At 39.8% G+C, this 27,514-nt stretch overlaps 1 protein-coding gene across 2 annotated transcripts in view; it reads right to left on the reverse strand.

Annotated features, from left to right (window-relative positions):
- Crebbp (CREB binding lysine acetyltransferase) overlaps window positions 1-27,514 on the reverse strand; it is a 132,869-nt gene that overhangs the window by 81,688 nt on the left and 23,667 nt on the right. For both annotated transcript variants that reach the window (XM_029470633.2, XM_021184469.3), the window contains exon 2: window positions 16,118-16,827. In XM_029470633.2, coding sequence (XP_029326493.1) covers window positions 16,118-16,827 — 710 coding nt within the window. The remainder of the gene's footprint in view (window positions 1-16,117; window positions 16,828-27,514) is intronic.

A 27,514-nucleotide genomic window follows, 5' to 3' on the forward strand; every position in this document is an offset into this window, starting at 1 on the left:
CTTCTGAGAGCTTCTTCAATTTCTTTCTTCAGAGACTTGTAGTTCTTATCATACAGATCTTTCACTTCTTTAGTAAGAGTCACACCAAGGTATTTTATATTATTTGTGACTATTGTGAAGGGTGTTGTTTCCCTAATTTCTTTCTCGTCCTTTGAGTAGAGAAAGGCCATTGATTTGTTTGAATTAATTTTATATCCAGCTACTGCACTGAAGCGGTTTATCAGGTTTAGGAGGTCTCTGGTGGAATTTTTGGGGTAACTTATACTATCATATCATCTGCAAATAGTGATATTTTGACTTCTTCCTTTCCAATTTGTATCCCCTAGATCTCCTTTTGTTGTCGAATTGCTCTGGCTAGAACTTCAAGTACTATATTGAATAGGTAGGGAGAAAGTGGGCAGCCTTGTCTAGTCCCTGATTTTAGTGGGATTGCTTCGAGTTTCTCTCCATTTAGTTTGACCTTGGCTACTGGTTTGTTGTAGATTGCTTTTATTATGTTTAGGTATGGGCCTCGAATTCCTGATCTTTCCAAGACTTTTATCATGAAGGGGTGTTAGATTTTGTCAAATGCTTTCTCAACATCTACCGAGATGATCATGTGGTTTTTGTCTTTGAGTTTGTTTATATAGTGGATTGCGTTGATGGATTTCCGCATATTAAACCATCCCTGCATCCCTGGGATGAAACCTACTTGGTCATGATGGATGATCATTTTGATGTGTTCTTGGATTTGGTTAGCAAGAATTTTATTGAGTATTTTTGCACCGATATTCATAAGGGAAATTGGTCTGAAGTTCTCTATCTTTGTTGGGTCTTTGTGTGGTTTAGGCATCAGAGTGATTGTGGCTTCATAGAATGAATTGGGTAAAGTACCTTCTGTTTCTATTTTGTGGAATAGTTTGAAAAGAGTTGGAATTAGGTCTTATTTGAAGGTCTGATAGAACTCTGCACTAAAGCCATCTGGTCCTGGGCTTTTTTTGGTTAGGAGACTATTAATGACTGCTTCTATTTCTTTAGGGGATATAGGACTGTTTAGATCATTAACCTGATCCTGATTTAACTTTGGTACCTGGTATCTGTCTAGGAAGTTGTCCATTTCATCCACGTTTTCTAGTTTTGTTGAGTATAGCCTTTTGTAGTGGGATCTGATGATGTTTTGGATTTCCTCAGTTTCTGTTGTTATGTCTCCTTTTTCACTTTTGATTTTGTTAATTAGGATACTGTCCCTGTGCCCTCTAGTTAGTCTGGATAAGGGTTTATCTATCTTGTTGATTTTCTCAAAGAACAAGCTCCTGGTTTGGTTGATTCTTTGAATAGTTCTTTTTGTTTCTACTTGGTTGATTTCAGCCCTGAGTTTGATTATTTCCTGCCTTCTACTCCTCTTGGGTGAATTTGCTTCCTTTAGTTCTAGAGCTTCTAGGTGTGCGGTCAGGTTGCTAGTGTATGCTCTCTCTGGTTTTTTTTGGAGGCACTCAGGGCTATGAGTTTTTCTCTTAGGAATGCTTTCATTGTGTCCCATAAGATTGGGTATGTTGTGGCTTGATTTTCATTAAACTCTAAAGTCTTTAATTTATTTCATCCTTGACCAAGGAATCATTGAATAGAGTGTTGTTCAGTTTTCACAAGAATGTTGGCTTTCTATTATTTATGTTGTTATTGAAGATCAGCTTTAGTCTGTGGTGATCAGATAGGATGCATGGGATAATTTCAATATTTTTGTATCTGTGGAGGATTGTTTTGTGACCAATTATATGGTCAATTTTGGAGGAGGTACCATGTGGCGCTGAGAAGAAGGTATATCCTTTTGTTTTAGGATAAAATGTTCTGTGGATATCTATTAAATCCATTTGTTTCATAACTTCTGTTAGTGTCCATGTGACTGTTTAGTTTCTGTTTCCATGATCTGTCCATTGGTGAGAGTGGGGTGTTGAAGTCTCCCACTATTATTGTGTGAGGTGCAATGTGTGCTTTGAGCTTTACTAAAGTTTCTTTAATGAATGTGGCTGCCCTTGTATTTGGAGCATAGATATTCAGAATTAAAAGTTCATCTTGGTAGATTTTACCTTTGATGACTATGAAGTGCCCCTCCTTGTCTTTTTTGATAACTTTGGGTTGAAAGTCGATTTTATTCGATATTAGAATGGCTACTCCAGCTTGTTTCTTTGGACCATTTGCTTGGAAAATTGTTTTCCAGCCTTTCACTCTGAGGTAGTGTCTGTCCTTTTCCCTGAGGTGGGTTAACTGTAAGCAACAAAATGTTGGGCCCTGTTTATGTAGCCAGTCTATTAGTCTATGTCTTTTTATTGGGAAATTGAGTCCATTGATGTTAAGAGAAATTAAAGAAAAGTAATTGTTGCATCCGGTTATTTTTGTTGTTAAAGTTGGGATTCCGTTCTTGTCGCTGTCTTCTTTTAGGTTTATTGAAGAATTACTTTCTTGCTTTTTCTAGGGTGTAGTTTCCATCCTTATGTTGGTGTTTTCCCTTTATTATCCTTTGAAGGGCTGGATTCATGGAAAGATATTGTGTGAATTTGGTTTTATCATGGAATACTTTGGTTTTTCCACCTATGGTAATTGAGAGTTTTGCTGGGTATAGTAGCCTGGGCTGGCATTTGTGTTCTCTTAGGGTCTGCATAACATCTGTCCAGGATCTTCTGGCTTTCATAGTCTCTGGTGAGAAGTCTGGTGTAATTCTAATAAGCCTGCCTTTATATGCTACTTGACCTTTTTCCCTTACTGCTTTTAATATCCTATCTTTATTTAGTGCATCTGTTATTCTGATTATTATGTGTCGGGAGGAATTTCTTTTCTGGTCCAGTCTATTTGGAGTTCTGTAGGCTTTTTGTATGTTCATGGGCATCTCATTCTTTAGGTTTGGGAAGTTTTCGTCTATAATTTTGTTGAAGATATTTGCTGACCCTTTAAGTTGAAAATCTTCATTCTCATCTACTCCTATTATCCGTAGGTTTGGTCTTCTCATTGTGTCCTGTATTTCCTGGATGTTTTGAGTTAGGATCTTTTGGCATTTTATTTTCTTTGAATGTTGTGTTGATGTTCTCTATGGAATCTTCTGCACCTGAGATTCTCTCTTCCATCTCTTGTATTCTGTTGCATCAGCTCGAATCTATGGTTCCAGATTTCTTTCCTAGGGTTTCTATCTCCAGCATTGTCTCACTTTGGGTTTTCTTTATTATGTCTACTTCCCTTTTTTAGGTCTTGGATGGTTTTGTTCAATTCCATCACCTGTTTGGTTGTGTTTTCCTGTAATTCTTTAAGGACTTCTACCTCTTTAGCAGTGTTCTGTATTTCTTTAAGTGAGTTATTAAAGCCCTTCTTGATGTCCTCTACCAGCATCATGAGATATGCTTTTAAATCCAAATCTAGCTTTTCGGGTGTGTTGGGGTATTCAGGACTGGCTGAGGTGGGAGTGCTGGGTTCTGATGATGGTGAGTGGTCTTGGTTTCTGTTAGTAAGATTCTTACATTTGCCTTTCGCCATCTGGTAATCTCTGGAGTTAGTTGTTATAGTTGTCTCTTGTTGGAGCTTGTTCCTCCTGTGATTCTGTTAGCCTCTGTCAGCAGACCTGGGAGTCTAGCTTTCTCCTGAGTCTCAGTGGTCAGAGTACTCTCTGCAGGCAAGCTCTCCTCTTGCAGGAAAGGTGCACAGATATCTGGTGTTCAGACCTGCCTCCTGGCTGAAAATGAAGGCCCGAAACAGGGCCTGTCCCTCCCAGAAGATGTGTTGCCTATGCAGTCTGCACGTTCACCTACACAGACTGGTCTCTGAGGGACAGGGGACACAAGATGGCTCTCTCACCTGCTCTGGAGGTCAGAGCCCTCCCAGGCAGACACCTTTCCTCTAGTGGGGAAGGTGCCCGGATGTCTGGAGCCCGAAACGGGGTCTGTCCCAGTATCTGTGTCGCTTCTGTAGACACACTCTCACCTGGGCAGACTAGACTCTGAGGGATCCAGGACCCAAGATGGCTCCCTCTCCTGCTCCGAAAGAGCCCTCCCAGGTGGACACCTCTCCTCTGGCAGGAAAGGTGCCCAGATGTCTGGAGCCGGAAACAGAGTCTGTCCCAGAAGCTGTGTCACTTCTGCAATCTGCTTGCTCACCCTTCGCAGCCCGTGAGCTGACCTGTGTAGACTGATCTTGAGAGACCCGGGACCCAAGATGGCTCCCTCACTTGCTCCTGCTTTCTACAAATTCTTATGACTCCATTCTTTAAAGGGGGGGGGGGGGGCATTATTTTATGTATGTCAGTGTTTTAGATCCCAAAGACCTGAAGTTACAGATGGTTGGGACTATGTGGGAACTGGGAACCAAACCCATCCCCTTTGTAAGAGCAACAAGTGCTTTCCTTGCGAAAAATATCAGAGAAATATCAAAAAGAGAGACATTCAGCAATATCCATAATCAATTTTCAAAACTGTCAAGGTCATCAAAACACAACAAACACTGAAGAAAAATGCCACCTCCGAAAGAAACCTAAAGAACTATGACAATTATATGTGGTATAGTATTTTAGATGGGCTCTAAGAACAGTATATAAAGAAGAAAAAACAATCATCTTGGCAATTGTCTTGTGTCAGCACTGGCTCAGTAGGTGAAACAATGTACCACCAGAACATGAGATGGGTGGAAGATAAAGGAAAAGGAAACATGGGACCTTCTGTACTATCTTGAAAATCTATGAATCTAAAACAGCACTAAAAATAATAATGAAGACTACTTGAAAATGAAAAACAAATTGACAAAAATATAAATGTCAACAAATGTTAATTTTGACCAATAAAAATAAAGACATTGGTTATACTTTTCTATGTGGTGTGCACATATCCATGCATGCAAGGAAAACGCTCATGCACATAAAATAAAGTAAATCTTCAAAAAACAAAACTCAGAATGTTACAAATCAAACTTCTCTTTGCCATCACGATATATAAAAATGTAGATGGACTCAGCAGTCAGGAGGACTTGCTACTCTTGCAGAGAACCTGAGTTGAGTTCCTGTATGCCTCCAGTAGTGGCAGGGATCTCACACCCTCTTCTGGCTTCCATAAAAACTGCATGCACAAGATGCACACTAGCAGGCAACGCCAACATACATAAAAATGAATACATATGTATTTTAGAAGACAGATTATTTTGTTAGGTATTGTGGTGCACAACTTTAATCTCAGCACTAAAGAGACACTGATAGTCAGATCGCTGTGAGTCTGGCTGTGAGTCTGGAGTCAGCCTGGTCTACATAGTGAGTTCTATAGCCAGGGCTCTGTAAAGAGACCATCTCAAAAATGAATGAATAAATGAATGAATGGCTGAATGAATGGTTTACAGATTCAAAATGTGTACAGACATAATTATATAATAGCCTCTTATTCATTCATCCATTCATTTATAGAAAAGTCTATAATCTTATGGGCCTTGCAAATGTGACTTGCTGAACAGATACTTAAACAGAAATCATTAGTAAATCACTGTAGGCCACCAACTGCATTCCATACAGCATGTTCACACCATCAAACTAGAAAGCCATGGCCTGCTCAGAGGTCAGGAAAACCTAAGTGCACAGGGATGCATCTTTTTAAGACTTTAAGCAATCCTTTCATACAATGAAAAATAACCCTGGGAAATGACTCTCACGGATATATTCTCTATACATTTTGTATAGGTGGAAGCCTGACCTATACAGATAAAAAAAAAAAAAGGCATTATATAGTTTATCATTTGACAGGCAGGTGGTTAACAAACACAATTTTTGGAGTCAAATACAGTAAGTATAATAAGTCTGCTACTTTCTAATTTTAAATGATGTTACTCCTTGTAACTTTGGAACAGCTGGTCATGTTTTGGCTCAAATACATTAAGAAAAAACACAGCACTTCACAGGTTTGTGCAGTGAAATTATTCTGTGGACAACTTGGAAAACAGAAATCATTTGTAAATCACTATAGGCCACCAACTGCATTCCATACAGCATGTTCACACCATCAAAACTTTGTCCTCAGAAATACTACATTACCAGCCAGCCTCACCTGGAGCCTGTTCAAGCTGGCTGCACGATTAGAGTGCTCAGGGTGTGTCTACTGAACAGAAGAGACAGAAGGTCTAATCTAACAGCCCAACTTTCAGAGCTTAGTTGACTACCCCAGGAATCTAAAGGGGCTCCAAAAGACCACATTCAGCTTCTTTTATGACTAGCCTCGAAGAAAAGATCAGAAGTAACTGACAGAACAAATCCCAGCACTCGGGAGGCAGAGGCAGGTGGATTTCTGAGTTTGAGGCCAGCCTGGTCTACAAAGTGAGGTCCAGGACAGCCAGGGCTATACAGAGAAACCCTGTCTCGAAAAACAAAAAAACAAAAAAACAAAAGAACAAATCCTCTCAGTCTCCAACAGAAAACAACAAACTACTTTCACCAGCATGTCATCCACTTTGTCTACTACATAAGTAAGAACTTACTGAGCATGCACAAAGGCAGGGAAATGTGACCAATACCCAGGATTATATTCCATTAAAAAAAAAAAAAAAAAAAGACTGTAAGGGGAACCAGACACACAAATGACAGCCATGTTGGAATTAAGACTTCAAAAAAATGAGGAAAAGGAACAAAGCACCAAAGAGACCCAGCAAAGTGAGAAATGTAAATCTAGGTATCAACATTAAGTAGTAACCACCATAACTAAGACTAAAAATAGCAGGCTCAGTTGGAAGTGTACTAAACTAAAGATCTAAAAGACTAAGATTGTCAGAACGAATAAAAGGTAAAATCTACCAAAATGTTGTTTAAGACAAATACTATTTTTTTATCTCATGTACATTGGTATTTTGCCTGCATATATGTCTCTGTAGGGTGTCAGAGCCTCTAACATTGGTAATGTATGCTCTGCAACACTCCATTTTTGAGGGATGTAATTTGCTTTTTGATTTTACAGGGAATGAGAGTTAAGATATTGTCCTGAGTCTCATAAGAAATTTTCATCTTTTAAATTGTGTTGTGATCGTGAAATGATTGGGGGAATGTGGGGCAGGGGGGAGTACTGGAGAAATGGCTCAGCGATTTCGAACACTGAATGCTCTTCCAGATGACACAGGTTCAATTCCCAGTACCCACATGGCAGTTCACAACTGTCTACAACTCTAAGATTTGACACCCACACACAGACACAGGCAGGCAAAACACCAGTACACATAAAATGAAAATAAAATTATTACAAAAAGAAATAGGATGGGGACCTTTTGAACTTGAACTAAATTCTTTTTGCATTATGTTTTGAATACAAGGCTATCCAGGGAGTAGAATGTAGTGGTTTGAATAATAAATGTTCCCATAATATCTGGCATTTGAATAATTGGCCCCCAGTTGTTGGTACTGTTTAAGGAGTCTTAACCCTTTCTTTTATAGAATGCCTTGCTCAGGGTGTTTTATCAACGTGAAAGAAAAGTAACTGATACAAGATATGCTGTGGATAACAGAGTCAACTTGACCGGGCCCAGAATCACTGCAGAGGCAAGCTTCTAGTTTTACCTGTGGTGGATTTTCTAAATTAGCTTCATTAAAGTGGGACGATAACCTTAAAGCAGGCAGCACCATTCCCTGAATAAGTTCCTCGAACACATAAAGAAGAAGAAAGCCAATTTAGTACCAGCAACTCATCTTTCTCTCCACTGCAGATGCAAGGTGACTGGCTGCCTCAAGTTCCTGCTGGAACTCTGAGTTAAAATAAACTCTTCCTTTTTTAAAGTCGCTTTTTGTTGGGTGTTTTGTTGCAGTGATGGGAAAAGTAACCAACACAGGGTGAAGGTGGGTACAAAGAAATTTTCTAGGTAATAAAACTGTCCTACATCTTGAAGGCTGGAGAGCAAAGGTGTATGAGTTATGACAGATACAAGATTTGTTCACTCCACTCTATGTGCATTATATTTCCAGAAACATAAATAAAACATTAAAAATTAACTATACTATGTCTTTAATTCCAGATCATAAGAGTTGACTGTTAGTTGACAAAATAAAAAGGCAATTCCTTGTCTATTCTATTTATTCATTCCTTCTGCAAGTATTGGTCTTTGATAATAAAGAATTTTTCAGTGTTGCTAATATGCAAATATTCATTCAGGTTATATTACAGAGAATAATCAGCTAACTAGAAAAGAGAAAAACCTGACTTCAACTCTGACTTTAAAAGACAAATAATTATGCATAGAAGTGAGCCCTGTCAAGCAGGTTAGTTTGACACCCAAGTTCCATCCTGGAGCCTACAACCTTAAAAGAGAGAACCAACGCCCACACACTCTTACTTCCACACATGCAAGCTCACACCTACTATAAATAAATATAAACAAAAGGCTGGTAGGGATAGGATTATGTTTTCTCCTCTAGAAAATCCCATGCTTTTAAATTTTGTAAAAAGAAAGGGTCTCATTGTAAACCACACGTTTATGGTTATCTCATGTCTCAAGGAAACACTTTTCAATTTCAAAACAAACAGAAAGAAAGAGAGGGGGGGGAGGGAGAGAGGGAGGGGCAGAGGGAGGGGGGAAGGAAGGAGGGAGGGAGGGAGGGGGGAAGGAGGGAGGGAGGGAGGGAATGCCTAGGCAATGTACTGAGAACTGCTCTCACATACCTCATTTAGTCATTACCAAATCCTATAGCCCCTCAAAATTGTCAAAAACAGTTCTTGGGGGTGGGTACTATTATTAACCTCATATAAAAGATTGGGAGGAGAATGATTTTCAACCTGCATATGAACCTAGGTAGGTCACTTCAGAGCCCAAGCTCCACTCTTGAAGCTTGGACTTCCCCTGTAGTTATGGTGAGATTCCTGAAACGGTTCAGTACTTCTGCTCAAAAGCTGCTCCTCTACAGGCTGTATACATACATCCCTCATGCAACATACTTCACTGTGCTAGGTAGGTTTATTTTACAAACTACTTATCTCTGCTGTGATCTTCTAAAAGAACCAAATTATGATTTTTTGGAACAGTAAATTCCATTTAATTTGCATTATTTTTCAATTTAATTACATTTTTAGGGGGAGGTATGTGTGAATGTCTGTATGTTTACATGTGTTCAGAGGACAGACAACCTGCAGGAGTCAGTTTTTCTCTTCCTCCAGGCAGGTACCCAGGGATGAACTCAGGCCATCTTCCTTGGCAGGATGTATCTTTACACACTGAGAAACCTTGCTACCTTTCTTTCTTTATGTTACATTAAACAAAAAATTAGATGATGTTACATCAGAGTGAGAAGTATCAGACAACCATACAGTATTACTAATTACCAGAGATTCCCAACCGTTTAAAGAATGAGGATGGATTAACCACGCCTTTAACAGCCAACTTGATTGATTCTACTAATTCTTTAATAACTACATTCTGTTCATCTTTCCTTTAGTCCCAGCATACAGTCTCTGATTGGCATATTAGGTTCACCTTGGAGGAACTTGTTATAAAGTCTCAGACAACACCCCAAAATGGCTGAATCAAAAACTGTCTTGCTCTTGGGCATTTTGTGTGCATGTCCCAGCTTTGATTTTAAGCCAGTGGTGCAAAATGATAGTTGTCAGTGGCTGGCACCAGGGTATGTGTGAAAACCTTTACCCTAGGAAGAAGGTTCCCAGGCAACAGCAAGCTCCACCTTTCTGAAAACATTCTTAAAAGGTGGGGAGGGTAGTATCTCAAAAGTCTCCTCATACACTAACAAGGGCCCGTTCTTAACTCTCTGTATCTACTTATTTTGCTATCTTTCCAGTTGTGTGAGAAAAAACAAAAAGGATTTCTACAGTGACATACAATAGTAAATTTTTTATTAACTTTAAAGTCAGAAATAATCTGGACCACCTGACCAGGTTTGCTGGTTAGCTTTTATTGTCAAGCTGACATAACCTACCCCAAAGAGAAATCCTCAATTAAGGAGTTGCCAGATCAGACTGGGCCTACGATCTAAGTCTCTAAGAGTGTTGACTGGTGACTGATCTGGAAGGGAGGCGTGTGTGCGTGTGCACTCTTGGGATTTGTTTATTTTATGTGTATAAGGTTTGTTTGCATGTATGTTTATGCACCTTGTGCATTCTCAGTGTTAACAGAGGTGAGGTCAGAAAAGTCATGAATGGTTGTGAGCCACCACACACGCTGGGACTTGAGCCTGAAACCTTTGCAAAAACAGCATGTGCTTTTGCTCTGGCCACTACATATATTTTAACATGAAGTAAATATTTGAGTTTTTCTTAAAAATCAAAGTAAATTTACACTTTTCCAAAATAACACAGAGAAACTACATCAATTCAAAAGACCAAGGTCCAAAACCAGGAAACTGACAAAAGATTTCAATTTAGTCTGGAGGAAAAACCCATAGTTTCCACAGAAAGGAAGGCAAAGACAGAAAATGAGGCAGCTTCGGGTCCCTGTGCTTGTCCAGGTGACATTCTTCAAGGAATTAAAACATGTCAACACTGCTTCAATTGCCCAAGGAGGAGACAGAAGGAACATCCAACATCTCTTTGATTGGGTTAACACTAATCACACACACACACACAACAAACAAACCAACCCCACACGATAAGAAACAAAAATCCTAAAATATGGGACTGGAGAGAAGGCTCTGTGGCTAAAAGCACAGGCTGCTTTTCCAGAGGACCTGAATTTAACTCCCAGCAACCACATGGTGGCTCACAAAAAAAATCTATAATGGGATCTGGCCCCCTCTTCCTGCATACAAGCATATATGCAGGCAGACCACTATACATAATAAATAAATGTAAAAAAAAAAAAAAAAAAAAAAAGAAATTAAAAAAAAAAATCCTGGCTGGGCTTTGGTGGCGCACGTCTTTCTTTAATCTCAGCACTTGGGAGACAGAGGCAGGCGGTTTTCTGAATTCTAGGCCAGCCTGGTCTACAGAGTGAGTTCCAGGACAGCCAGGGCTACACAGAGAAACCCTGCCTCAAAAAAACAAACAAACAAAAACAAAAACAAAACAAAACAAAACAATCCTATGGGGGCTGGAGAGATGGCTCAGAGGTAAAGAGCACTGAGTGCTCTTCCAAAGGTCCTGAGTTCAAATCCCAGTAACCACATGGTGGCTGACAACCATTTGTAATGAGATCTGATGCCCTCTTCTGGGATGTCTGAAGACAGCTACAGTGTACTTACATATAATAAATAAATAAATCTTTAAAAAAAAAATCCTAAAGAATTCAGGAATTACATTGTTTTAATTATTACAATCACAAGTGTGATTCAATTTAATATGAACAAATCTCCTGATAACCAAAGCAAAAAATAATTTACTTACAAAAGAATCGTAATTACTAGAGGTGTAAGAAATGAATATAATAAAACCTAACATTTATCAAAGGAGACTATGCCCTAATTTTAAAATACATCAATTGCCTTTGGTTGCAAACTAAAGCTCACATTCTACTTAAAACACCAGATAAACTTTCATTCAAATCAGAAACTAAACAGATGCCCAAGAGCATAAATATATCCAGAAGAAGACAAAAATATCAATAATGCAAAAGATTCTCTTGGAAAACCCAAGAGGATCAGCTGAAGTAGTAGTAAAATAAAAAGTTCATAAAGTAGCCAGACTCTAATGACATCTGCACATTAATCCCTGTATTAAAACAGCCAATTAAATAATGAAATGGAACTTGTCTCCTATAGTAAACTAAACCATAATAAACCAAGAAACAACAACAAAAATGTACTATATACAAAGAAAGTGGTCACTCGACTTTAAGAAACTGTTTTGGTTTGCTTTGGCTGTTTCACAGTGTATTTCACTGGCCTCGTGTTCATTAATCAGACGAGGCTGGCTGGCACCAAACCCTAATCTGGTATTTCCACCTCTCCAACTCAGAGTGGATCCAGGGATCAAATTCAGGTCCTCATGCTTGTGCAGAAAGCACATTACTGATGGACCAACTGCAGATGGAAAAAGTTCTTGTATTTACCTAAAATAAAAACCCTTCGGGCGGTGGTGGCGCACGCCTTTAATTCTAGCACTTGGGAGGCAGAGACAGGCGGATTTCTGAGTTCAAGGCCAGCCTGGTCTACAAAGTGAGTTCCAGGACAGCCGGGGCTATACAGAGAAACCCTGTCTCAGAAAAACCAAAAACCAAAACAAACAAACAAAAAAAAACCCCAAAAAACCCTTATCCCTGTCTGCCATGAAAAATCATCTGAGGAATATAAACTGTAACCATGTCCTTCCTGTCTATGCCCCAGAGATTCTAACCTAATTGGTCAGCAATGAGATTCAGACTTTAAAACTCCTCATGTAATTCTAATGTTCGGCCAGGGCTGAGAACCACCATGAACCAAAAAGCTAGGATGACTTTCAAGCACAGATGTAGACAAAGATCAGTATCTAGCCCAAAACAAGACAGAAGACGGACCACTACAGCTAAAGAAAGTACACTGTGACTACTATCAGTTGGAAAAAACAACACCAGATTTATCTTTGGTCAAAATTAAATTATTTCTTTGGTGACTCTGTTTATTGTGAGGAGGGAATTCTTAGAGCATGGTGCTGGGGTTGGAATGCCCAGGGCCTCACGCTTACTAAAACAAGTGCTATGCCACAACCCTGAACCAAAAGTGAGGTCAAGATTTAAGAAATAATGAAGAAACATTAAGAGAATACTTTTCTTTCCTTTTTGGGGGTGAGTGCAACAACAGATCTTGCTTATTATATTATCTATGCTGAGGTAGAACTCCAGAGCTCAAGTCATTCCCTTATCTTTTGCCTCTCAAGTTGTTAAAATACAAGTGAGTGTTACCACATCCAGAACAAACGAACATTTATAGTTTGGAATAGGGAAAGCAGTTTCAGATATACAATCCAAAAACATAGAAAGAAAAAAATGGATGTTTCCATGCAAACAAAAAAATATATCCCTGACAAAACATGTGACAGATATATTGTAAATGTGTGGGGCTAATTTGATAAATTGAAAAGAGGAAAAGCTATTTACTGGAAGTCTTAAACTGGTAATAAATAAAAAGCAATAAGCTACAGCTCAGTGGTAGAACACTTACCTAACATATGTAAATCCCTGGGTTGGATCCCTAGCACTATAGGCAGGCAGACACGCACTCCCATACACAGAAAATAATCTGAGAAAACAATTATTTGTGAACTTATGGAAACATTCTAATAAAAACAATTTGACAAGAGTGACAAGTATAAGAAATTAGTATCTAACCACATCCAATGTTGAAAAGGATTTAAACAGGTTCATTCAACATGGGTAACAATAAATTTTGCACAATAATTGTATATCTATAGTCGTAGATATGTTCTTTTTCAAGTATTGATTTTGTTTTAGAAAAGGTCTCACTAGGTAGTCCTGGATGGCCTGGAAATTGATGTTTGTCAATTGATGGATGATAATGATGCCCCTAGCCCTGTGAATGCTAGAACTACAGGAGTACAACAGAACATCTAACCTGTGTCTGTTTATTTTAAATATTCTTCCATTCAAATTTCCCTACCATGACTGAACAATAAGAGCACTTGCTGCTCTACCAGAGAACTGAAGTTCAGTTTCCATCACCCACAACAGGTACCTCATATGATCCTAGTAACTCAAGCTCTGGGGATCTAATGCTCTCTTTCTGCAGACATGCATACACACATATATATATGCACACATGCATATACACACAGACACACATACATATAAATTTTAAAAAACTACACTTCCGAAGATTTATCCACTTATTCACTTGCACGAAGATGTACATGTATAAACTATGTCTGAAACAAGATAACGGCAACAGTGAAACAATGAAACCATCGTAAGTATCCAGTGCATAAAGCATGCCTCCTGGACCAAGTCAGATATCCCTACAGTCCCATGAAGAACTACAAACAAGGAATCACATCCGACTTAGGCTGTAATAGACTTACCAGATCTCTTGTTAGTGTAGAATGCCACTGAACTTCATGTTTAATGAAGTGGACTAGTGTTTTAAAATTTTCCTGTAAATAGGAGCTAGAGAGATACCTCTGTCATTAAGCGCTTGCTGGGTTCATTTCCCAGTACCTACATAGCAGCTTGCAATCACCCATAACTCCAGTTTCAGGAGATCCTCCACTCTCTTCTGGCCTCCATGGGCACTGCACACATGCGACACACAGACATACACAAAGGCAATTATCTATCTATACTTTTTTGTGACTATAGTTGTGAAGAGACTTACTAGACAGGCATGATGACAATCTCTGTAACCATAGCACTTTTACACAGCAGATGCAGGAGGTCAGTGACAAGTTTAAGACCAGCCTGATCTATCTACATAGTCATTCTAGGCCAGATAGGGTTACAAAAGGAAACCCTTTCTCAAAAACCCAAGTGGGGTCCTTCATAATTTTTAAGGTTATTAAATAATCCTGGAGCCGGGCGTGGTGGCGCACGCCTTTAATCCCAGCACTCGGGAGGCAGAGGCAGGCGGATTTCTGAGTTCGAGGCCAGCCTGGTCTACAAAGTGAGTGCCAGGACAGCCAGGGCTACACAGAGAAACCCTGTCTCGAAAAACCAAAAAAAAAAAAAAAAAAAAAAAAAAAAAAATCCTGGGACCAAAAAGTTTGACAACTATTGCACTGATATTATGTATATTTTTAAACATAATTCCAATTCTCAAAAAAATCCTTTTTAAACTGTTTAGTTTGGAATATGAATTAAAAGGGTTCAGCAACTGATCTACCCAGAGGCAATAAGGTCATTAAAAACCCCCTTCCAATATAACTGTCAAAAGGATATGGAAGTATAACAAACCATTCCTCTGCCAAGCATAACTGTAATTTAAGTCTACATTCTCCCTCTACTAACTTTTCAAAAAAGGTAACTGAACTTTTAATGTTGGAAATTACTTCGCTTTTATTTAAGTTAAAAAAAATCTTCTATCTATGGTAGCATCAAGACTTTACACCAGTTTACCACATTATCCTCAACCCTCCAGGAAATATTCTAATAATTTCTCCCTTTCCCTTCTTCAGGTCTAATCAAATCCACAGTCCTACCTGGAATTTGTTGGTTGCACTGCACAGAATAGGTATACTCAGTGGCTGCCATTCAGAAACCTTGGGTCACAAAGCTTCTACAAGGTTTGGTGCTTAAACAGCAATCAGCCTGGGTTTCCTTTCTCTGTACCCTTCTCTCTCCAGTTTCCATCTTTTTTTTTTAAGCTACTTCACATCTACCTTGATATTACCGTTCCCTCTTCTCTAAGTTCAGATCCTGTTATTCGCAACAGTTTCAAGGCTGGTAGCTGAAACTACAACCCAGGCCTTTCTCTAGAACATGAGATGAAGACCATATAGAAGGGCCCTGGAACTACCTAGAGTCCCAGAGTGGGAGGCAATATAACTTCAGTGTGCAAACCAGTGGAGAGAGTCTACCTCTGACAAGCTCGCAGATGATGCTGGTATTGCTGGTTCGAGGACCACTTTGAGAACCACTGTTCTGATGTTTTCACTGAGACACAAAGCTCTACAAATCCCTCTCCACTGTCAACAGTGGCAAGAAGCTGACCGTCTCTAGACATAGCGTCTTTACGACTAAAATGGAGACTGTGACAGTGAACACATTCCTAAGTAATAGAAAGAAAAGAGCAGACAGGAGGATGCACCTCACCAGCTGAGTAAAGAAGCATCCTTTACCAGACTCCTTGATGCATTACAAAGCTGGTTACTGGGAGAAACTGCGCTTCAACTATGTGGTGCCATTTCTACATATTTTCCTCGGAAGTTAAAATCTGGCAATCAACAGCTTATACCTGTCATCTCAGCACTCAGGAGGTTACAGCAGGAGGACTATAAATTGAGGACAACCTAGGCTTCATGGGAATTCAAAGCAAATTCTCACCACCACCCCCTAGCTGGGGAAAAATTTTTATTTTAAAGATAAAAGGAGGTAGAGATTTATCTGATAGGGACTTCAAAAACAAAACAAAACAAAACAAAACAAAAACCTGTTTCTTTCATGGACATGTGAAACTTTCAAGAGAAGGGAAAATAAGAAGCCACACAGATCCATGCTGCCATGTGTCTTGAAAGTAAATGCCCATCATCATTCAAGAAACATTCAAGCACTTCAGCTCACTTACCTTGGTCATGCCTCCTGCCTGTGCTGTATTTAGTCCAGCATGGCCAGCCATTTGTGGGGAAACCTGTGTCAAGGTCTCCGCCAGCACACTGCTTGTGGTCCCCTGCATGGCTGGAGCAGGGTAGGGCATTCCAGCTCCCCTTCCTCTTCCAGCAGCCCCAAGAGATCCATTCATGACTTGAGCTTGCCCTTGTTGAGCCTGATTCATTAAACTATGGCCAGAGTTACTATTGAGAAGGCCTGGGTGGGTCTGGTTGAAGTTAGCATTCATGCAGATCCCAGGTCCAGTCTGTGATGTGGCAGGACTACTGGTCACCAGCCCTACTTGCTTTTGTGCTTGTGGATTCAGTGCTTGGGAGGCAGGGGGAGTGGGCCCAGAGGTGCTGGCTGCCTGTTTGGGCAGGTTGGGTGTTGATGAGTCTCCTTGGTTCAGAGGGCTCTTGCCCATGGCACCTAAGCTGGCCATGTTTGTACTGTTCGGCTGCCCCTGAGCCTGGCCACCAAGGCCCTGTTGCACGGGGCTGCTGGCACTCACATTGCCTATCCCTGGGTTGATGCTAGAGCCGCTGCCTCCTCTAAGAAGCTCTGACAGTTGTTTATGTTTGGACGCAGCATCTGGAACAAGGTTCCCACTGTTTAAAAGGCTTAATTCTCCATTGGGGATCAGCTCATCAGGAAGATCATTTTCCAAGTCAAACAATGATCCAAAATCTAGAAATTAAGCAGAAGTGGAAATGAGAATCTAAGAAAACGTAACAGCTCTCCAACTGTCATGTTGTTATAATCTTAACCTAACGAAACATTTCACACAGACTACTAGCATGTCTTAAGAGTAGTATTAAACCAGTAATGAAACACTATTTAGGGAGGTAAAACAAGAAAAAAATTTTTTTCCAAATTCAGAAAGAGGAAACATTAAACAATAAGAAAAGGACCAACTCTTTGTTTAAAAAAAAAAAAAAAAAAAAATCAGCTGAGCGTGGTGGCGCACGCCTTTAATCCCAGCACTCAGGAGGCAGAGACAGGTGGATTTCTGAGTTCGAGGCTAGCCTGGTCTACAAAGTGAGTTCCAGGACAGCCAGGGCTATACAGAGAAACCCTGTCTCGAAAAAACCAATAAATAAATAAATAAATAAATAAATCACATCCTAAAACAGTAATTAAATAATATGGAATGAGGGAAAACAAAGATACACAAATTAAAGTGCAATAATGAGTTTTTAAACATTCACTGAACTATTGAGATGCTTTGAAGAATACTAAGCCGGGTGGTCCACACATGTAATCCCAGCACATGGCAGTGAAAAAGGGAGAAAGCCAATCTTGGTAATTATAAACATAGAGTTCAAAGCCATTTTGAGCTACATGAGGTTAATGTAGTTCTATGAATAGCAAATTAGGGAAAATTAAACTCAACCTATGTAATTGCATATCTGAAAGTCAAACTGTTTTTTTAAATATACTAGAAAATGACATTAGTGGTTTTCAAAGGGTTGAAGATACATGAGTAAAAATACAGAAACTAAAAAGTGGTTAAGACATAGTTAAACCTTAAAGAACTTTGCACTATATAAGACAAATGATCACAAAGGAAAATGAAGAATGCAGTGACTCCCTGTATAAATGTGCAAGGCATAGAAGCAGTCAACCATCCCAAAGGAAGGTGATACAGTAAACACATCAGTCTTCTTGGTCAACAGACAAATTAAATACAAGCAATTCCCTTCTCCTCGCCCCTTTCAGGACAACCCTCTCTACAGCATAGTTTTCCGTGCATCACCTCTCTACTCCTTCACTCCCCAACCTCCAGTGTGCTCCTCAGCTAGCCACTTGTCTAGGCAAATGCAAAGAATGAAGTGTGCAAACTACTACATCTACCACAATGGTATCCGTAACAGGAAGGAAAAAAGAAATCGAAATAGCAATAACTGAAGGCAATTCAACCATGAATACAGATCATGTACCAGAACCCCAACTCTAAGTCTCCATACTACAGTGTGGGTGCTTAACTCAGCCTTTCTGTATCTCACTCTCATCTGGAAGATAGAGCAATAATGAGTCCTATATAAGTAGGGTTGCTATGGGTACTAGATGAATTAATGAATGGATATCACTGAGGCCTGTCAGTAATATAAATGTAACAAGAATTAGCTCATACCCTTCATCCTAGCACTGAAAAAGCAGAGGCAGTTGAATCTTGAAGCCAGCCTGGTCTTTCAGAACAGCCAAGGCCACACAGAGAAACCCTATCTCGAAACAAACCAAGAAATAGCTATTGCTATTACAGAGCTTAATAAACAGCTATACATTATAAAAATGTTTTAAGTAACTATGATGACTATAGAAATATAAGAATATGTGTGTGTATATAGATATATACATTAGTACCTCATTTGATACAATCAGGTGGGAATATACAGCTGTGTGCTAGAACTAGCTTGCCAGACTAGTAGGTTCAGAGAATGTTAGGGGTTACAAAGGGACTTGGCACTTCTGTGGGGAAAGCCTGAAGAAAGTCCGCACAGTTGTGGTTGAATGTCTGTGTGGAGCTGGAGTATGGTTTCCAGCCAAGAGAGGATTCAGAAGGATTACTGATCTACATGGCATCTCTAGCTTGTGTTAATGGAAAAAAAAAAAAAAAGTGTATTCGTGTGTGTGTGTGTGTGTGTGTGTGTGTGTGTGTGTGTGTGTCTGTGTTACTGAAAAGCATGAAATTGGTAAAGTGTAAACAAATGGCACTAAAGTGAGATTAGACGATAGCTAATGGTAAATACTGATAACACAGTGAGGCAGTGAGTGCAATAGTTAAATTTGGAGATTATCTTTAAGCTTAACAGCCATCTGCCACGCCTTTAGAAATTTAAGAACCTTTCTTCCAGGGTAGCAGAGCATACATTTTAGCTACCCAATTCTCTTCTACCTCCACCACCTTTCACTGTAGACACACCCACGGGGTTCTGAGGTGGCTGCCTGGGAGCTTGCTCTGAGGAAGGGTATCATCTCTCCTGGCCATAGGAGGAAAAATAGGCAGGTAAGTCACACACCAAGACCAAAGTCTGGTGCAGGAAACACATCCCACCTAAAGGAAGCTGAACATCTTAGCCAAGATTATCTGTTACAAGTTTTTCCTCCCTATTAGCAAGGGTTGCTCAGAAAGAAGTCTTCCTTTCCCTACTAGAATTCTCCATGGCCCTATAGCAATCATCTTGCAACCAGAAGAAGAGTCAACACCATCCATCCACTCTGTAGGTGGGGACACAAGAAAAACAAAGGCAGCATCTAAGTTAGTAAGAAACTTAACTGATAAGGTTGAAGATATGGTACAGTAGTTATGTCCAGACGATCCCAAGTTTAAGTACCAGAATTTACATCAAACCGCTCACAAGATCCTGTAACTGCAGCTCCAAGGGGATCTAATGCTTTCACCCTTCACAGAAACACCCCCAACACACACAAATTTAAGAAAGAAAATAAGGGGGAGGGGCTTCTGGAGGGGAAACTGGGAAGGGGGATAACATCTAAAATGTAAATAAATAAAATAACCAATAAAAAAAAACTAAATAAAATAAGTTTTGGTTTAGTTTGGTTTTTCAAGACAGGGTTTTTCTGTGTAGACCTGACTGTCCTTTAACCAGAGACCTACCTGTGTCTGCCTCTCAAGTGCTAGGATTAAATGTGTGCCGCTACTGCCCAGCCAAAGTGAGTATTTTTAACAACTGAATTGGTAAAGTCTGAACTGTTGAATTGTCTATCCCTGGAACTTTCTACCTTCAAATATCTTTTTTTCTGAGAAAACACACCTTGTAGAGTTAAAACCATTTACCTGTACTTTTAATTCAGCTATTTTAGCCAGCACCTCCGAATACCCTCTATTTTTTTTTATTCGTATTTTTTTTCCATTAACACAAGCTAGAGATGCCATGTAGATCAGTAATCCTTCTGAATCCTCTCTTGGCTGGAAACCATACTCCAGCTCCACACAGACATTCAACCACAACTGTGCGGACTTTCTTCAGGCTTTCCCCACAGAAGTGCCAAGTCCCTTTGTAACCCCTAACATTCTCTGAACCTACTAGTCTGACAAGCTAGTTCTAGCACACAGCTGTATATTCCCACCTGATTGTATCAAATGAGGTACTAAGTACAGAAGGAGCATACACAGTGTAGTGGCTATTCCTGGTTGTCAACTTGACTATATTTGTAATGAACTACAATCCAGAATTGGAAAGCTCACCAGTGACCCTAATCTGGAGGCTGGGAGATAGAAGTTTCTGACCTGGATCTTGGTATGGAGATCTTGAAGACAAGAAGGTCTCAGAGTTCAAGGTCATCTGGGATTAAAGGTGTGGTGGCACACACCTTTAATCTGGGCTACAATACACCTTCTGCTGGAGACCATACAAGGACATTGGAAGGGAGTCGCTCTTTTGCCTGCTTGCCGTGTGGGACTGAGCAACTGCTAGATCCTTGGACTTCCATTCACAGCTACTATTGAACCATTGTCAGGAATTGGACTGCAGACTGTAAGTTATCAATAAATTCCTTTACTATATAGAGACTATCCGTAAGTTCTGTGACTCTAGAGAACCCTGACTAATACACACAGGCAGATGTGTTTTGCAGTACTACAAACTAAGTTGCGAACAGGAAAGTCCTTTTCTAAGGACTTCAGTATATAAAAACATCTTTTCATACATAGTCACAGCACATTTGTCAAATTCACAATAAGCCCTTTCTACTACAGATAATATTTTATGTGCTGCCTTCCAGACTTTACTTCCCCACTATACAACATTTCTCTCTCACACACATACTTACTCTTTATTTAGTGCACAAAAAAAAAAAAGCTTCATTTTAAAATATGTGTATGCAGCAGGGAGTGAGGTGTATACATTGGAGGGGACCAGAGGAGAGCTAGAGTAAGCCACTCAACACGGGTGTTTGGAACCAAACCCCTCTGCAAGAGCACACCTATTTTTTTTTTTTTTTTAAGGCTTTGGCTCTTTAAGTTAGAGTTTCACTTTGTGGCCCTGGTTGTCCTAGAATCTATGTAAACTCAAAGAGGTCTGCCAGCTGCCTCTGGCTCTTGAGTGCTGGGATTAAAGGCTTGTGCTACCACTGGCCAACAGCAGTACCCATTCTTAACTGAGCTATCTTTCCACCTGATTGTTCTGCAGAAATTCCTTCATACAGGGTGCCTCTTCAGGATCAATTTCAAGAAGGGAATCTCATCCTGGAAGGGCAGACAACCCAGAAGACAGTCCTGACTTATCAGCACTAGACTCTAGCCCCAGCCAGCACTTCTTCAATCTCCCTTTCTTAATGGAGCTCTCCTCCACCAGTTAAGCATTATGGCAAAATCAGATTTCCTTCCCATCTGCCTGAGCTGGGGATGAGGAAACCATGTCAAACACTGTGAACCAGCAAACACAATTCAAATATGTTAAGGTTGCAGCAACCTAAGAATTTTCTATGGACTCTTGTAAGCATCTCAAGCACTCTTCCTAGAAGAGGGAAATGAAGACAAGGAACAGGAAATAAAACCAAACAAAATGTTGAGGTAAATTCATAAGGGCTATGTCAGGACCCCTGCTTGTGAGCAATGGAAAAGCTAAGCCCAGGAGTTCAGGTCTCTACTTAACACCTGGCTGTGTCCTTGGTGCAAACTATTTCTTTTCTTCATTCAAACACCCTCATCTACAAAGAAGAGACAATCACATGGAATAGTTACAAAATGACAAAAGATGGACTAGAAAATCCTGTGCCACAGATAGGAGTTAATTTATAATCCCCTGAAGACAAAGAGGTGTAGTAATACACACCTTTAATGTGCCACAACCAAGGGGCAGGCAGGGGGAGAGGGATTTCGGTGAGTTCAAAAACAGCCAGGGCTACACAGTCAAGCCCAATCAAAAACAAAACAAACAAACAAACAAACAAAAACAAAACCTTAAACACAACTTCACTCTAACAGTTTTTTGCCTTTACGCCTTTACCTTTTGTCTACCACTCTACCACGCAACAATCAGATCAGTTTTCATTTAGACAGCATTCTACTACTTAACAAATGCACAAACATTATTATCATTGTGAATGGTATTTTCCCTGATAATTACTTTGGTTTCAGTTTTTGCTAGCCTGTTCCCATTTTGTCTTTGTTGATCACTTTTCTCTGTGTAACCCTGGTTGTCCTGGAACTCACTCTGTAGACCAGGCTGGCCTAGAACTCAGAGATCCACTTGCCCCTGCCTCCTAAATGCTGGGATTAAAGGGTACAACCACCCACCACCACCTTGTCTCATCTATTTTCAATCCAAACATCAACAGCTGTTTGAGTGCAGCAAGAGTTGAACAATTGCTGCATTCTTATCGGCCAGTTCTAACATATGAATATGTGTGCAACCAAATGTCCTAGGTGTGGCTTTGGTTTTTTTTTTTAATTATTATTATTGTTTTGTTTTCAAACAGGGTCTCACTATGTACTCCTGACTGGCTGACTTGCCTCCCCTATGCTGGGGGTGTGGCTCTTTTAAAACTATCATCCTGCTTCTCACCACTTTTCCCTATACTCTAGCTTAAAATAAATATCAAAAGTAAGTGAAGGTGCTGAGCCAGAACACAGCTGTATGACAAGGCACACCTAGGCTTTCTGCACACTATAGTGTCCCAACAGTGAGATGAGAGACAGTAATCTAGCCTATCTAAAGTCCCTAAATTTCAGCTTAGAGCTACCATTTCCAATCCCAGATCCAATCACCAAAGCCCTGGGAGGATGCAAAGCTGAAGCTGCAAAGATAAAGGGACTCTCTCCTTCCAGGCCCTTTCCTTGAGCAGAAGTCACGGTCACACATCAAATACCAACATTCCTGTCACACTTCAGGGCTAGAGACAAGAGCGTTCTCAATGCTGAGGCTTCCTGTCTATCAACTTGAAGCCCATCACTTTAAACAAGCTGATACACTAGAAAATGAGCTATAGTTTCCTCATTTCTACTGAACCACTGTGAAGTCAAGGAGGTCCATTTGTGGAAAGAGGAACGTGTAAGGACTTAAGACAGAAACAGCCAAGTAAAACAAACAAAGGACACTTCACTGCTAGTTCAGAAACCCAAATCAAGTCTGTAGACCTTGCTCAGGTATCAATCACTTCAGAACACTCAATATGATACTCAACCTGAGCTGTGAGCCAGAATACACATCTATAGTGCCAGCACTGACAAGGCTGATACAGGATTGCAAGTTACAGACCAGCCTGGGCCACAGAGCAAAATTCTGTACAGAAGAGCCAGAACAAACCCAGGGCTGACTCAAGAGAAATGTAAGAAGAAGGGGAAGGGAGAGGGGAAGGAGGGAGAGAAGGATGTAGAGAAGGGGGAAAGGTAAGAAGGAGGGAAGGGAAGAGTGAAGGAAGAGAAAAAGACCATGAGAAACATCAGTATATCAAGTAACAATGAACAAACTACTGCCAGATACTAAGACAAAAAAAAAAAAAAAACTGTTTATTTCACAGAATCACCCACTAGGATTGGCCAAGCGTCTTAGCCACTTAGAAGGCAGGATCCAGAAGACTACCAACACAGCGAGACTGTCCTTAAAAAGACCCAAGTGTAAAAATACACAACTGTAACCCAAGCTATTGGGGGGGGGGGGGCTCAAGGCTTTAGTAATTTACCAAAAATTAGAAAATAATAAAATAAAATGGAGGAAAGCTACAGCTCAGCAGCAGAACATTTCTCTAGCATATTCAAGGTCCTGAATTAAATTCTCAGAACCCCAAACAATCAACCAAAAGCAGGCAAGTGGCTGAATCAATGTTTGCAGCCAATGATATCTGACAGCAGTTACAAGTCTACACCAACCAACCAGCAAATCACACACAAACACACCTTCTTTGGGTTTTCTAAAATACCCTCTTTTCTTGCCCATGATACAACATAATTCCAGAACTTGAAAGGTGAGGAGAGGAAAATCAAGAGTTCAAAAGCAGTCAATGCTACATGAGACACTGTCTCAAAACTCAAAAAAACAAAATCAAATAATCAATATAAATAAGGTTTGGGAGATAGTTCAGCCAATAAATGCCTGCTGAATAAGCATAGAAGACCAGAGTTCAAACCCTAGCACTCAAGGGAAACAAAAAACAAGCAAACAACCAAAAAACCAAAAAACCCAGAAGGTACAGTGTTATTCATCCTAGCACTGGAAAGCACAGGCAGATAGATTAGAGACTCGCTGGCTGGCCAGCCTCAAGTAAGCCCCTGTTTCAGAAGAGGACCTCTGGCCTTCACAAACATGTACAAATATATACGCAACATACACACATACACAAACACAACAAAAATTTAAAGCTAAAAATACAGTACTATCTTAAAACCTTTTGTTTTCTTTTGCATTACATTTGGAGGCCCAAATTCTGAACTGACAGAATTGGCATTTGTCTCAAAGCGTGATGCCAAGCCCTCTTCTCATACACTCTGCTGGCCAGAAGAACGAGCTCTTACCCTCTACAGACTTATCAAGTAATACTACCTAAAGTAATACTACCAACTTCACTTTTTAGCTCAGGAGGGTACAATCTCAGTGAAAGCACTGAGAAGTTCTATGTCTAACTCACCACTGTCAACTTAGTGCCTTGGCATAAAATGATAGTATTAGGCACTCAATAAACATCATGTGTGCATCAATTATACAAAGCCAATTTTAGCAAGTTCTTATCTAGAAAAACTAATAAAGCAGTCATCTTAACATCACTACATTTTAAAACAAAACAAAAGTAATAAATGCTCTTAGAATGTTACATTGTTTGACTCATTTTTTCCCTTTCCATTTATGTTCCAGGGGGTTCTGGTGTCCTAGAATCCTTCACTCTATTGGCTATACCTTAGCGGCCTGGATCCTGAGGCTGACACAAAGGCTAGCCATGGAGGAAAAAATGGTAGTGAGAGAAATGGATGCTGGGTTGTTGGTTCTTTTTTTTTCCATTTTAATTATGTGAATGTGAAGGGAGGATGTACTGTATGTACACACAAGTGCACATGCATTCAGATGCCAAGAAAGGGGAATGGATCCCCTAGAGCTGAGTTGCATGTCACTCGTTATAAGCTAACCAGTGTGAATGCTGGGAACTAAACTATGGTCCTCTACAAAGGCAACAAAGGTTCCTAACTGCTGAACCATCTCTCTAGCTCAAGACTGTTTTGTTACACTCCAATTTCCCCTAATTCCCTTCTCAGGAGTATCTTGTCTCCTACACATTCCTTATTTCTTTCTAGTATCGGTGAAAAATATCTGCTTTCTTTCATTTTTCAGAATCCTCTATGTTTTCTTTTGACATTCACTTGTACTATAATTGACTACTCAAGTGTTCCTCTCAAATCTTTTAAAAGCTGAACATTTCTACTCTGTCACCCTGGAAAACTAAAAAGAAAATTTTAATTCCCAAATCACTCCTCCTGGGTACAATGTGAGGTAATGCATGTCTATTAGCTCAATTAAGCCAATCTAACACACACACACACACACACAGAGAGAGAGAGAGAGAGAGAGAGAGAGAGAGAGAGGTATAAAAGCTTTGATGTTATATATGATAAAATATGATTTTGTTAATTTGAAAATTCGGGGCTTGATTTTTGGGATTCTGTTTGTTTGAGACAGTGTCTTATTGTGGAACTCTGGCTGGCCTGACTATGTAGACTAAGTTGGCCTCCAGTTGCTCAAGTTAATACATTTTTTTTTTTTTGAAGGCTTGGGATAAGACATACTAGAAAGTACACATTTAAAGACAGCTGGGTAGATACTTTCATGGGGACCATCCTGTTTAGTACTTTCTCAATGTATTTATCAAAATATGACTCTTTATACACAAATAGGAAAGGCTGTCTGGGATAAAGAGAAGGGCACAGTGGGTCTGGGTTCAAATAACAACAATCATCACTGCTGTCTCCCTGACCAGATCATACTTTCCTCAGCAAGATGAGAGTAAGAATACAGACAAACTGTCCACAGGATATAGATGAGGGAACTTAATAAACGTCAGTTATTATTGAGTTCAACTTAAGACCATAACTGTCAAGGTCCCAGCACTCACACCTGTCCAAAACAAGGCCAAGGACATTCTCAGCCTGAATGACTTGTGGCCATTCTGGAAGAAATGAGGCTTACTTAGCCTTGGACATCCTTAGTAATTATACAAATAAGTAACAGAATAGTTCTCCAATGACGGGGTTTGGGAGAGGAAACTATGCCAGTATAAGTTTATTCATGCAATTATACAGGTTCCCAAAAGACACTGAACTTTTATTTCCTCAGTGACTGTCAAGAAATAATTAAAGCAAATCTCTCTAAAATCTTCTGTAATTCAGGCTTTTATGCAAACATGCTACCATATAATTGCTACAGAATACTAATGTTTTAATTCATTCTGGCTTGTTTGGTTGGTTGTTCTTAGGGTTTTTTGTTTGTTTACTTTATTGGTTGGGTGTCTGTTTCTTGAAACAGGATCTCACAATATCCTGGAACTTACTATGAAGACCAGATTGACCTCAAAGTCTTTTATCTCTGCTTCCCAAATGCTGGGATTAAAGGCATGTACCACCTTGCCCAGCTTTTCATTTTAATAGTGATCTGTGTAAAAAGTTCCATCTCCCCTCCCCTCCCCTCCCCTCAGGATAACAAACCTGTTAAGAGACTGACTCCCCTGTAGTCGACAGAGGCTTCCTTCCCAGCCCTCTCTAAAGTGGAGAACAAGACACACCTGCCTTGGACAGTCCCTCTGTGCAGAAATGACTTGCCAGGTTATGTCAGTGTTTGAGAAGTCATGCTACTGAAGACTCCATCCAGAGGCACTCTTAAGGTGACAAGCTGCCTCAAAAGTACTTAAAGTATTTATATCACACACACACACACACACACACACACACACACACACTACACTACTGCAAGTGAACAGAAGGAAACCAAGCAAGGTATTCACTGAAATCACTGAAAAAAACCATAGAACCTTACAAAGTATAATATAAATCACAGAGGAAATAGCTAATTTTTAAAATGCACTTTTATGGAGTTGGCAAAAATGGCTCACTGGGAAAAAGTGTTTCCTGCCAAGCCTGACAAACTAAATGTGCTCCCCAGAACCTTCATGGTGTATACTCACTCTAAATAGATAAATATGTTTAAAAAAAATTTTAAATCCACTTTCTAGTCAGGTATAGTGATTAATACCCTAAAAATCCCAGCTGGGAGGCTGATGCTTGCCAACATGGCTAAGGCCAGTCAGTGTTACACAGAAAGCCCCAAGGTAGAAGCATTAGACAGTAAGACTCTGTCTCAAAATAAATATAAAGAAAAGAAGAAAAACCATATTTGATACAATTCTTATAAAATCTATTTTATATGATTAT

The sequence above is a fragment of the Mus caroli genome, unplaced genomic scaffold, assembly GCF_978045245.1.
Source record: "Mus caroli unplaced genomic scaffold, Mus_caroli_1 scaffold_17, whole genome shotgun sequence".
NCBI classification, from domain to species: domain Eukaryota; kingdom Metazoa; phylum Chordata; class Mammalia; order Rodentia; family Muridae; genus Mus; species Mus caroli.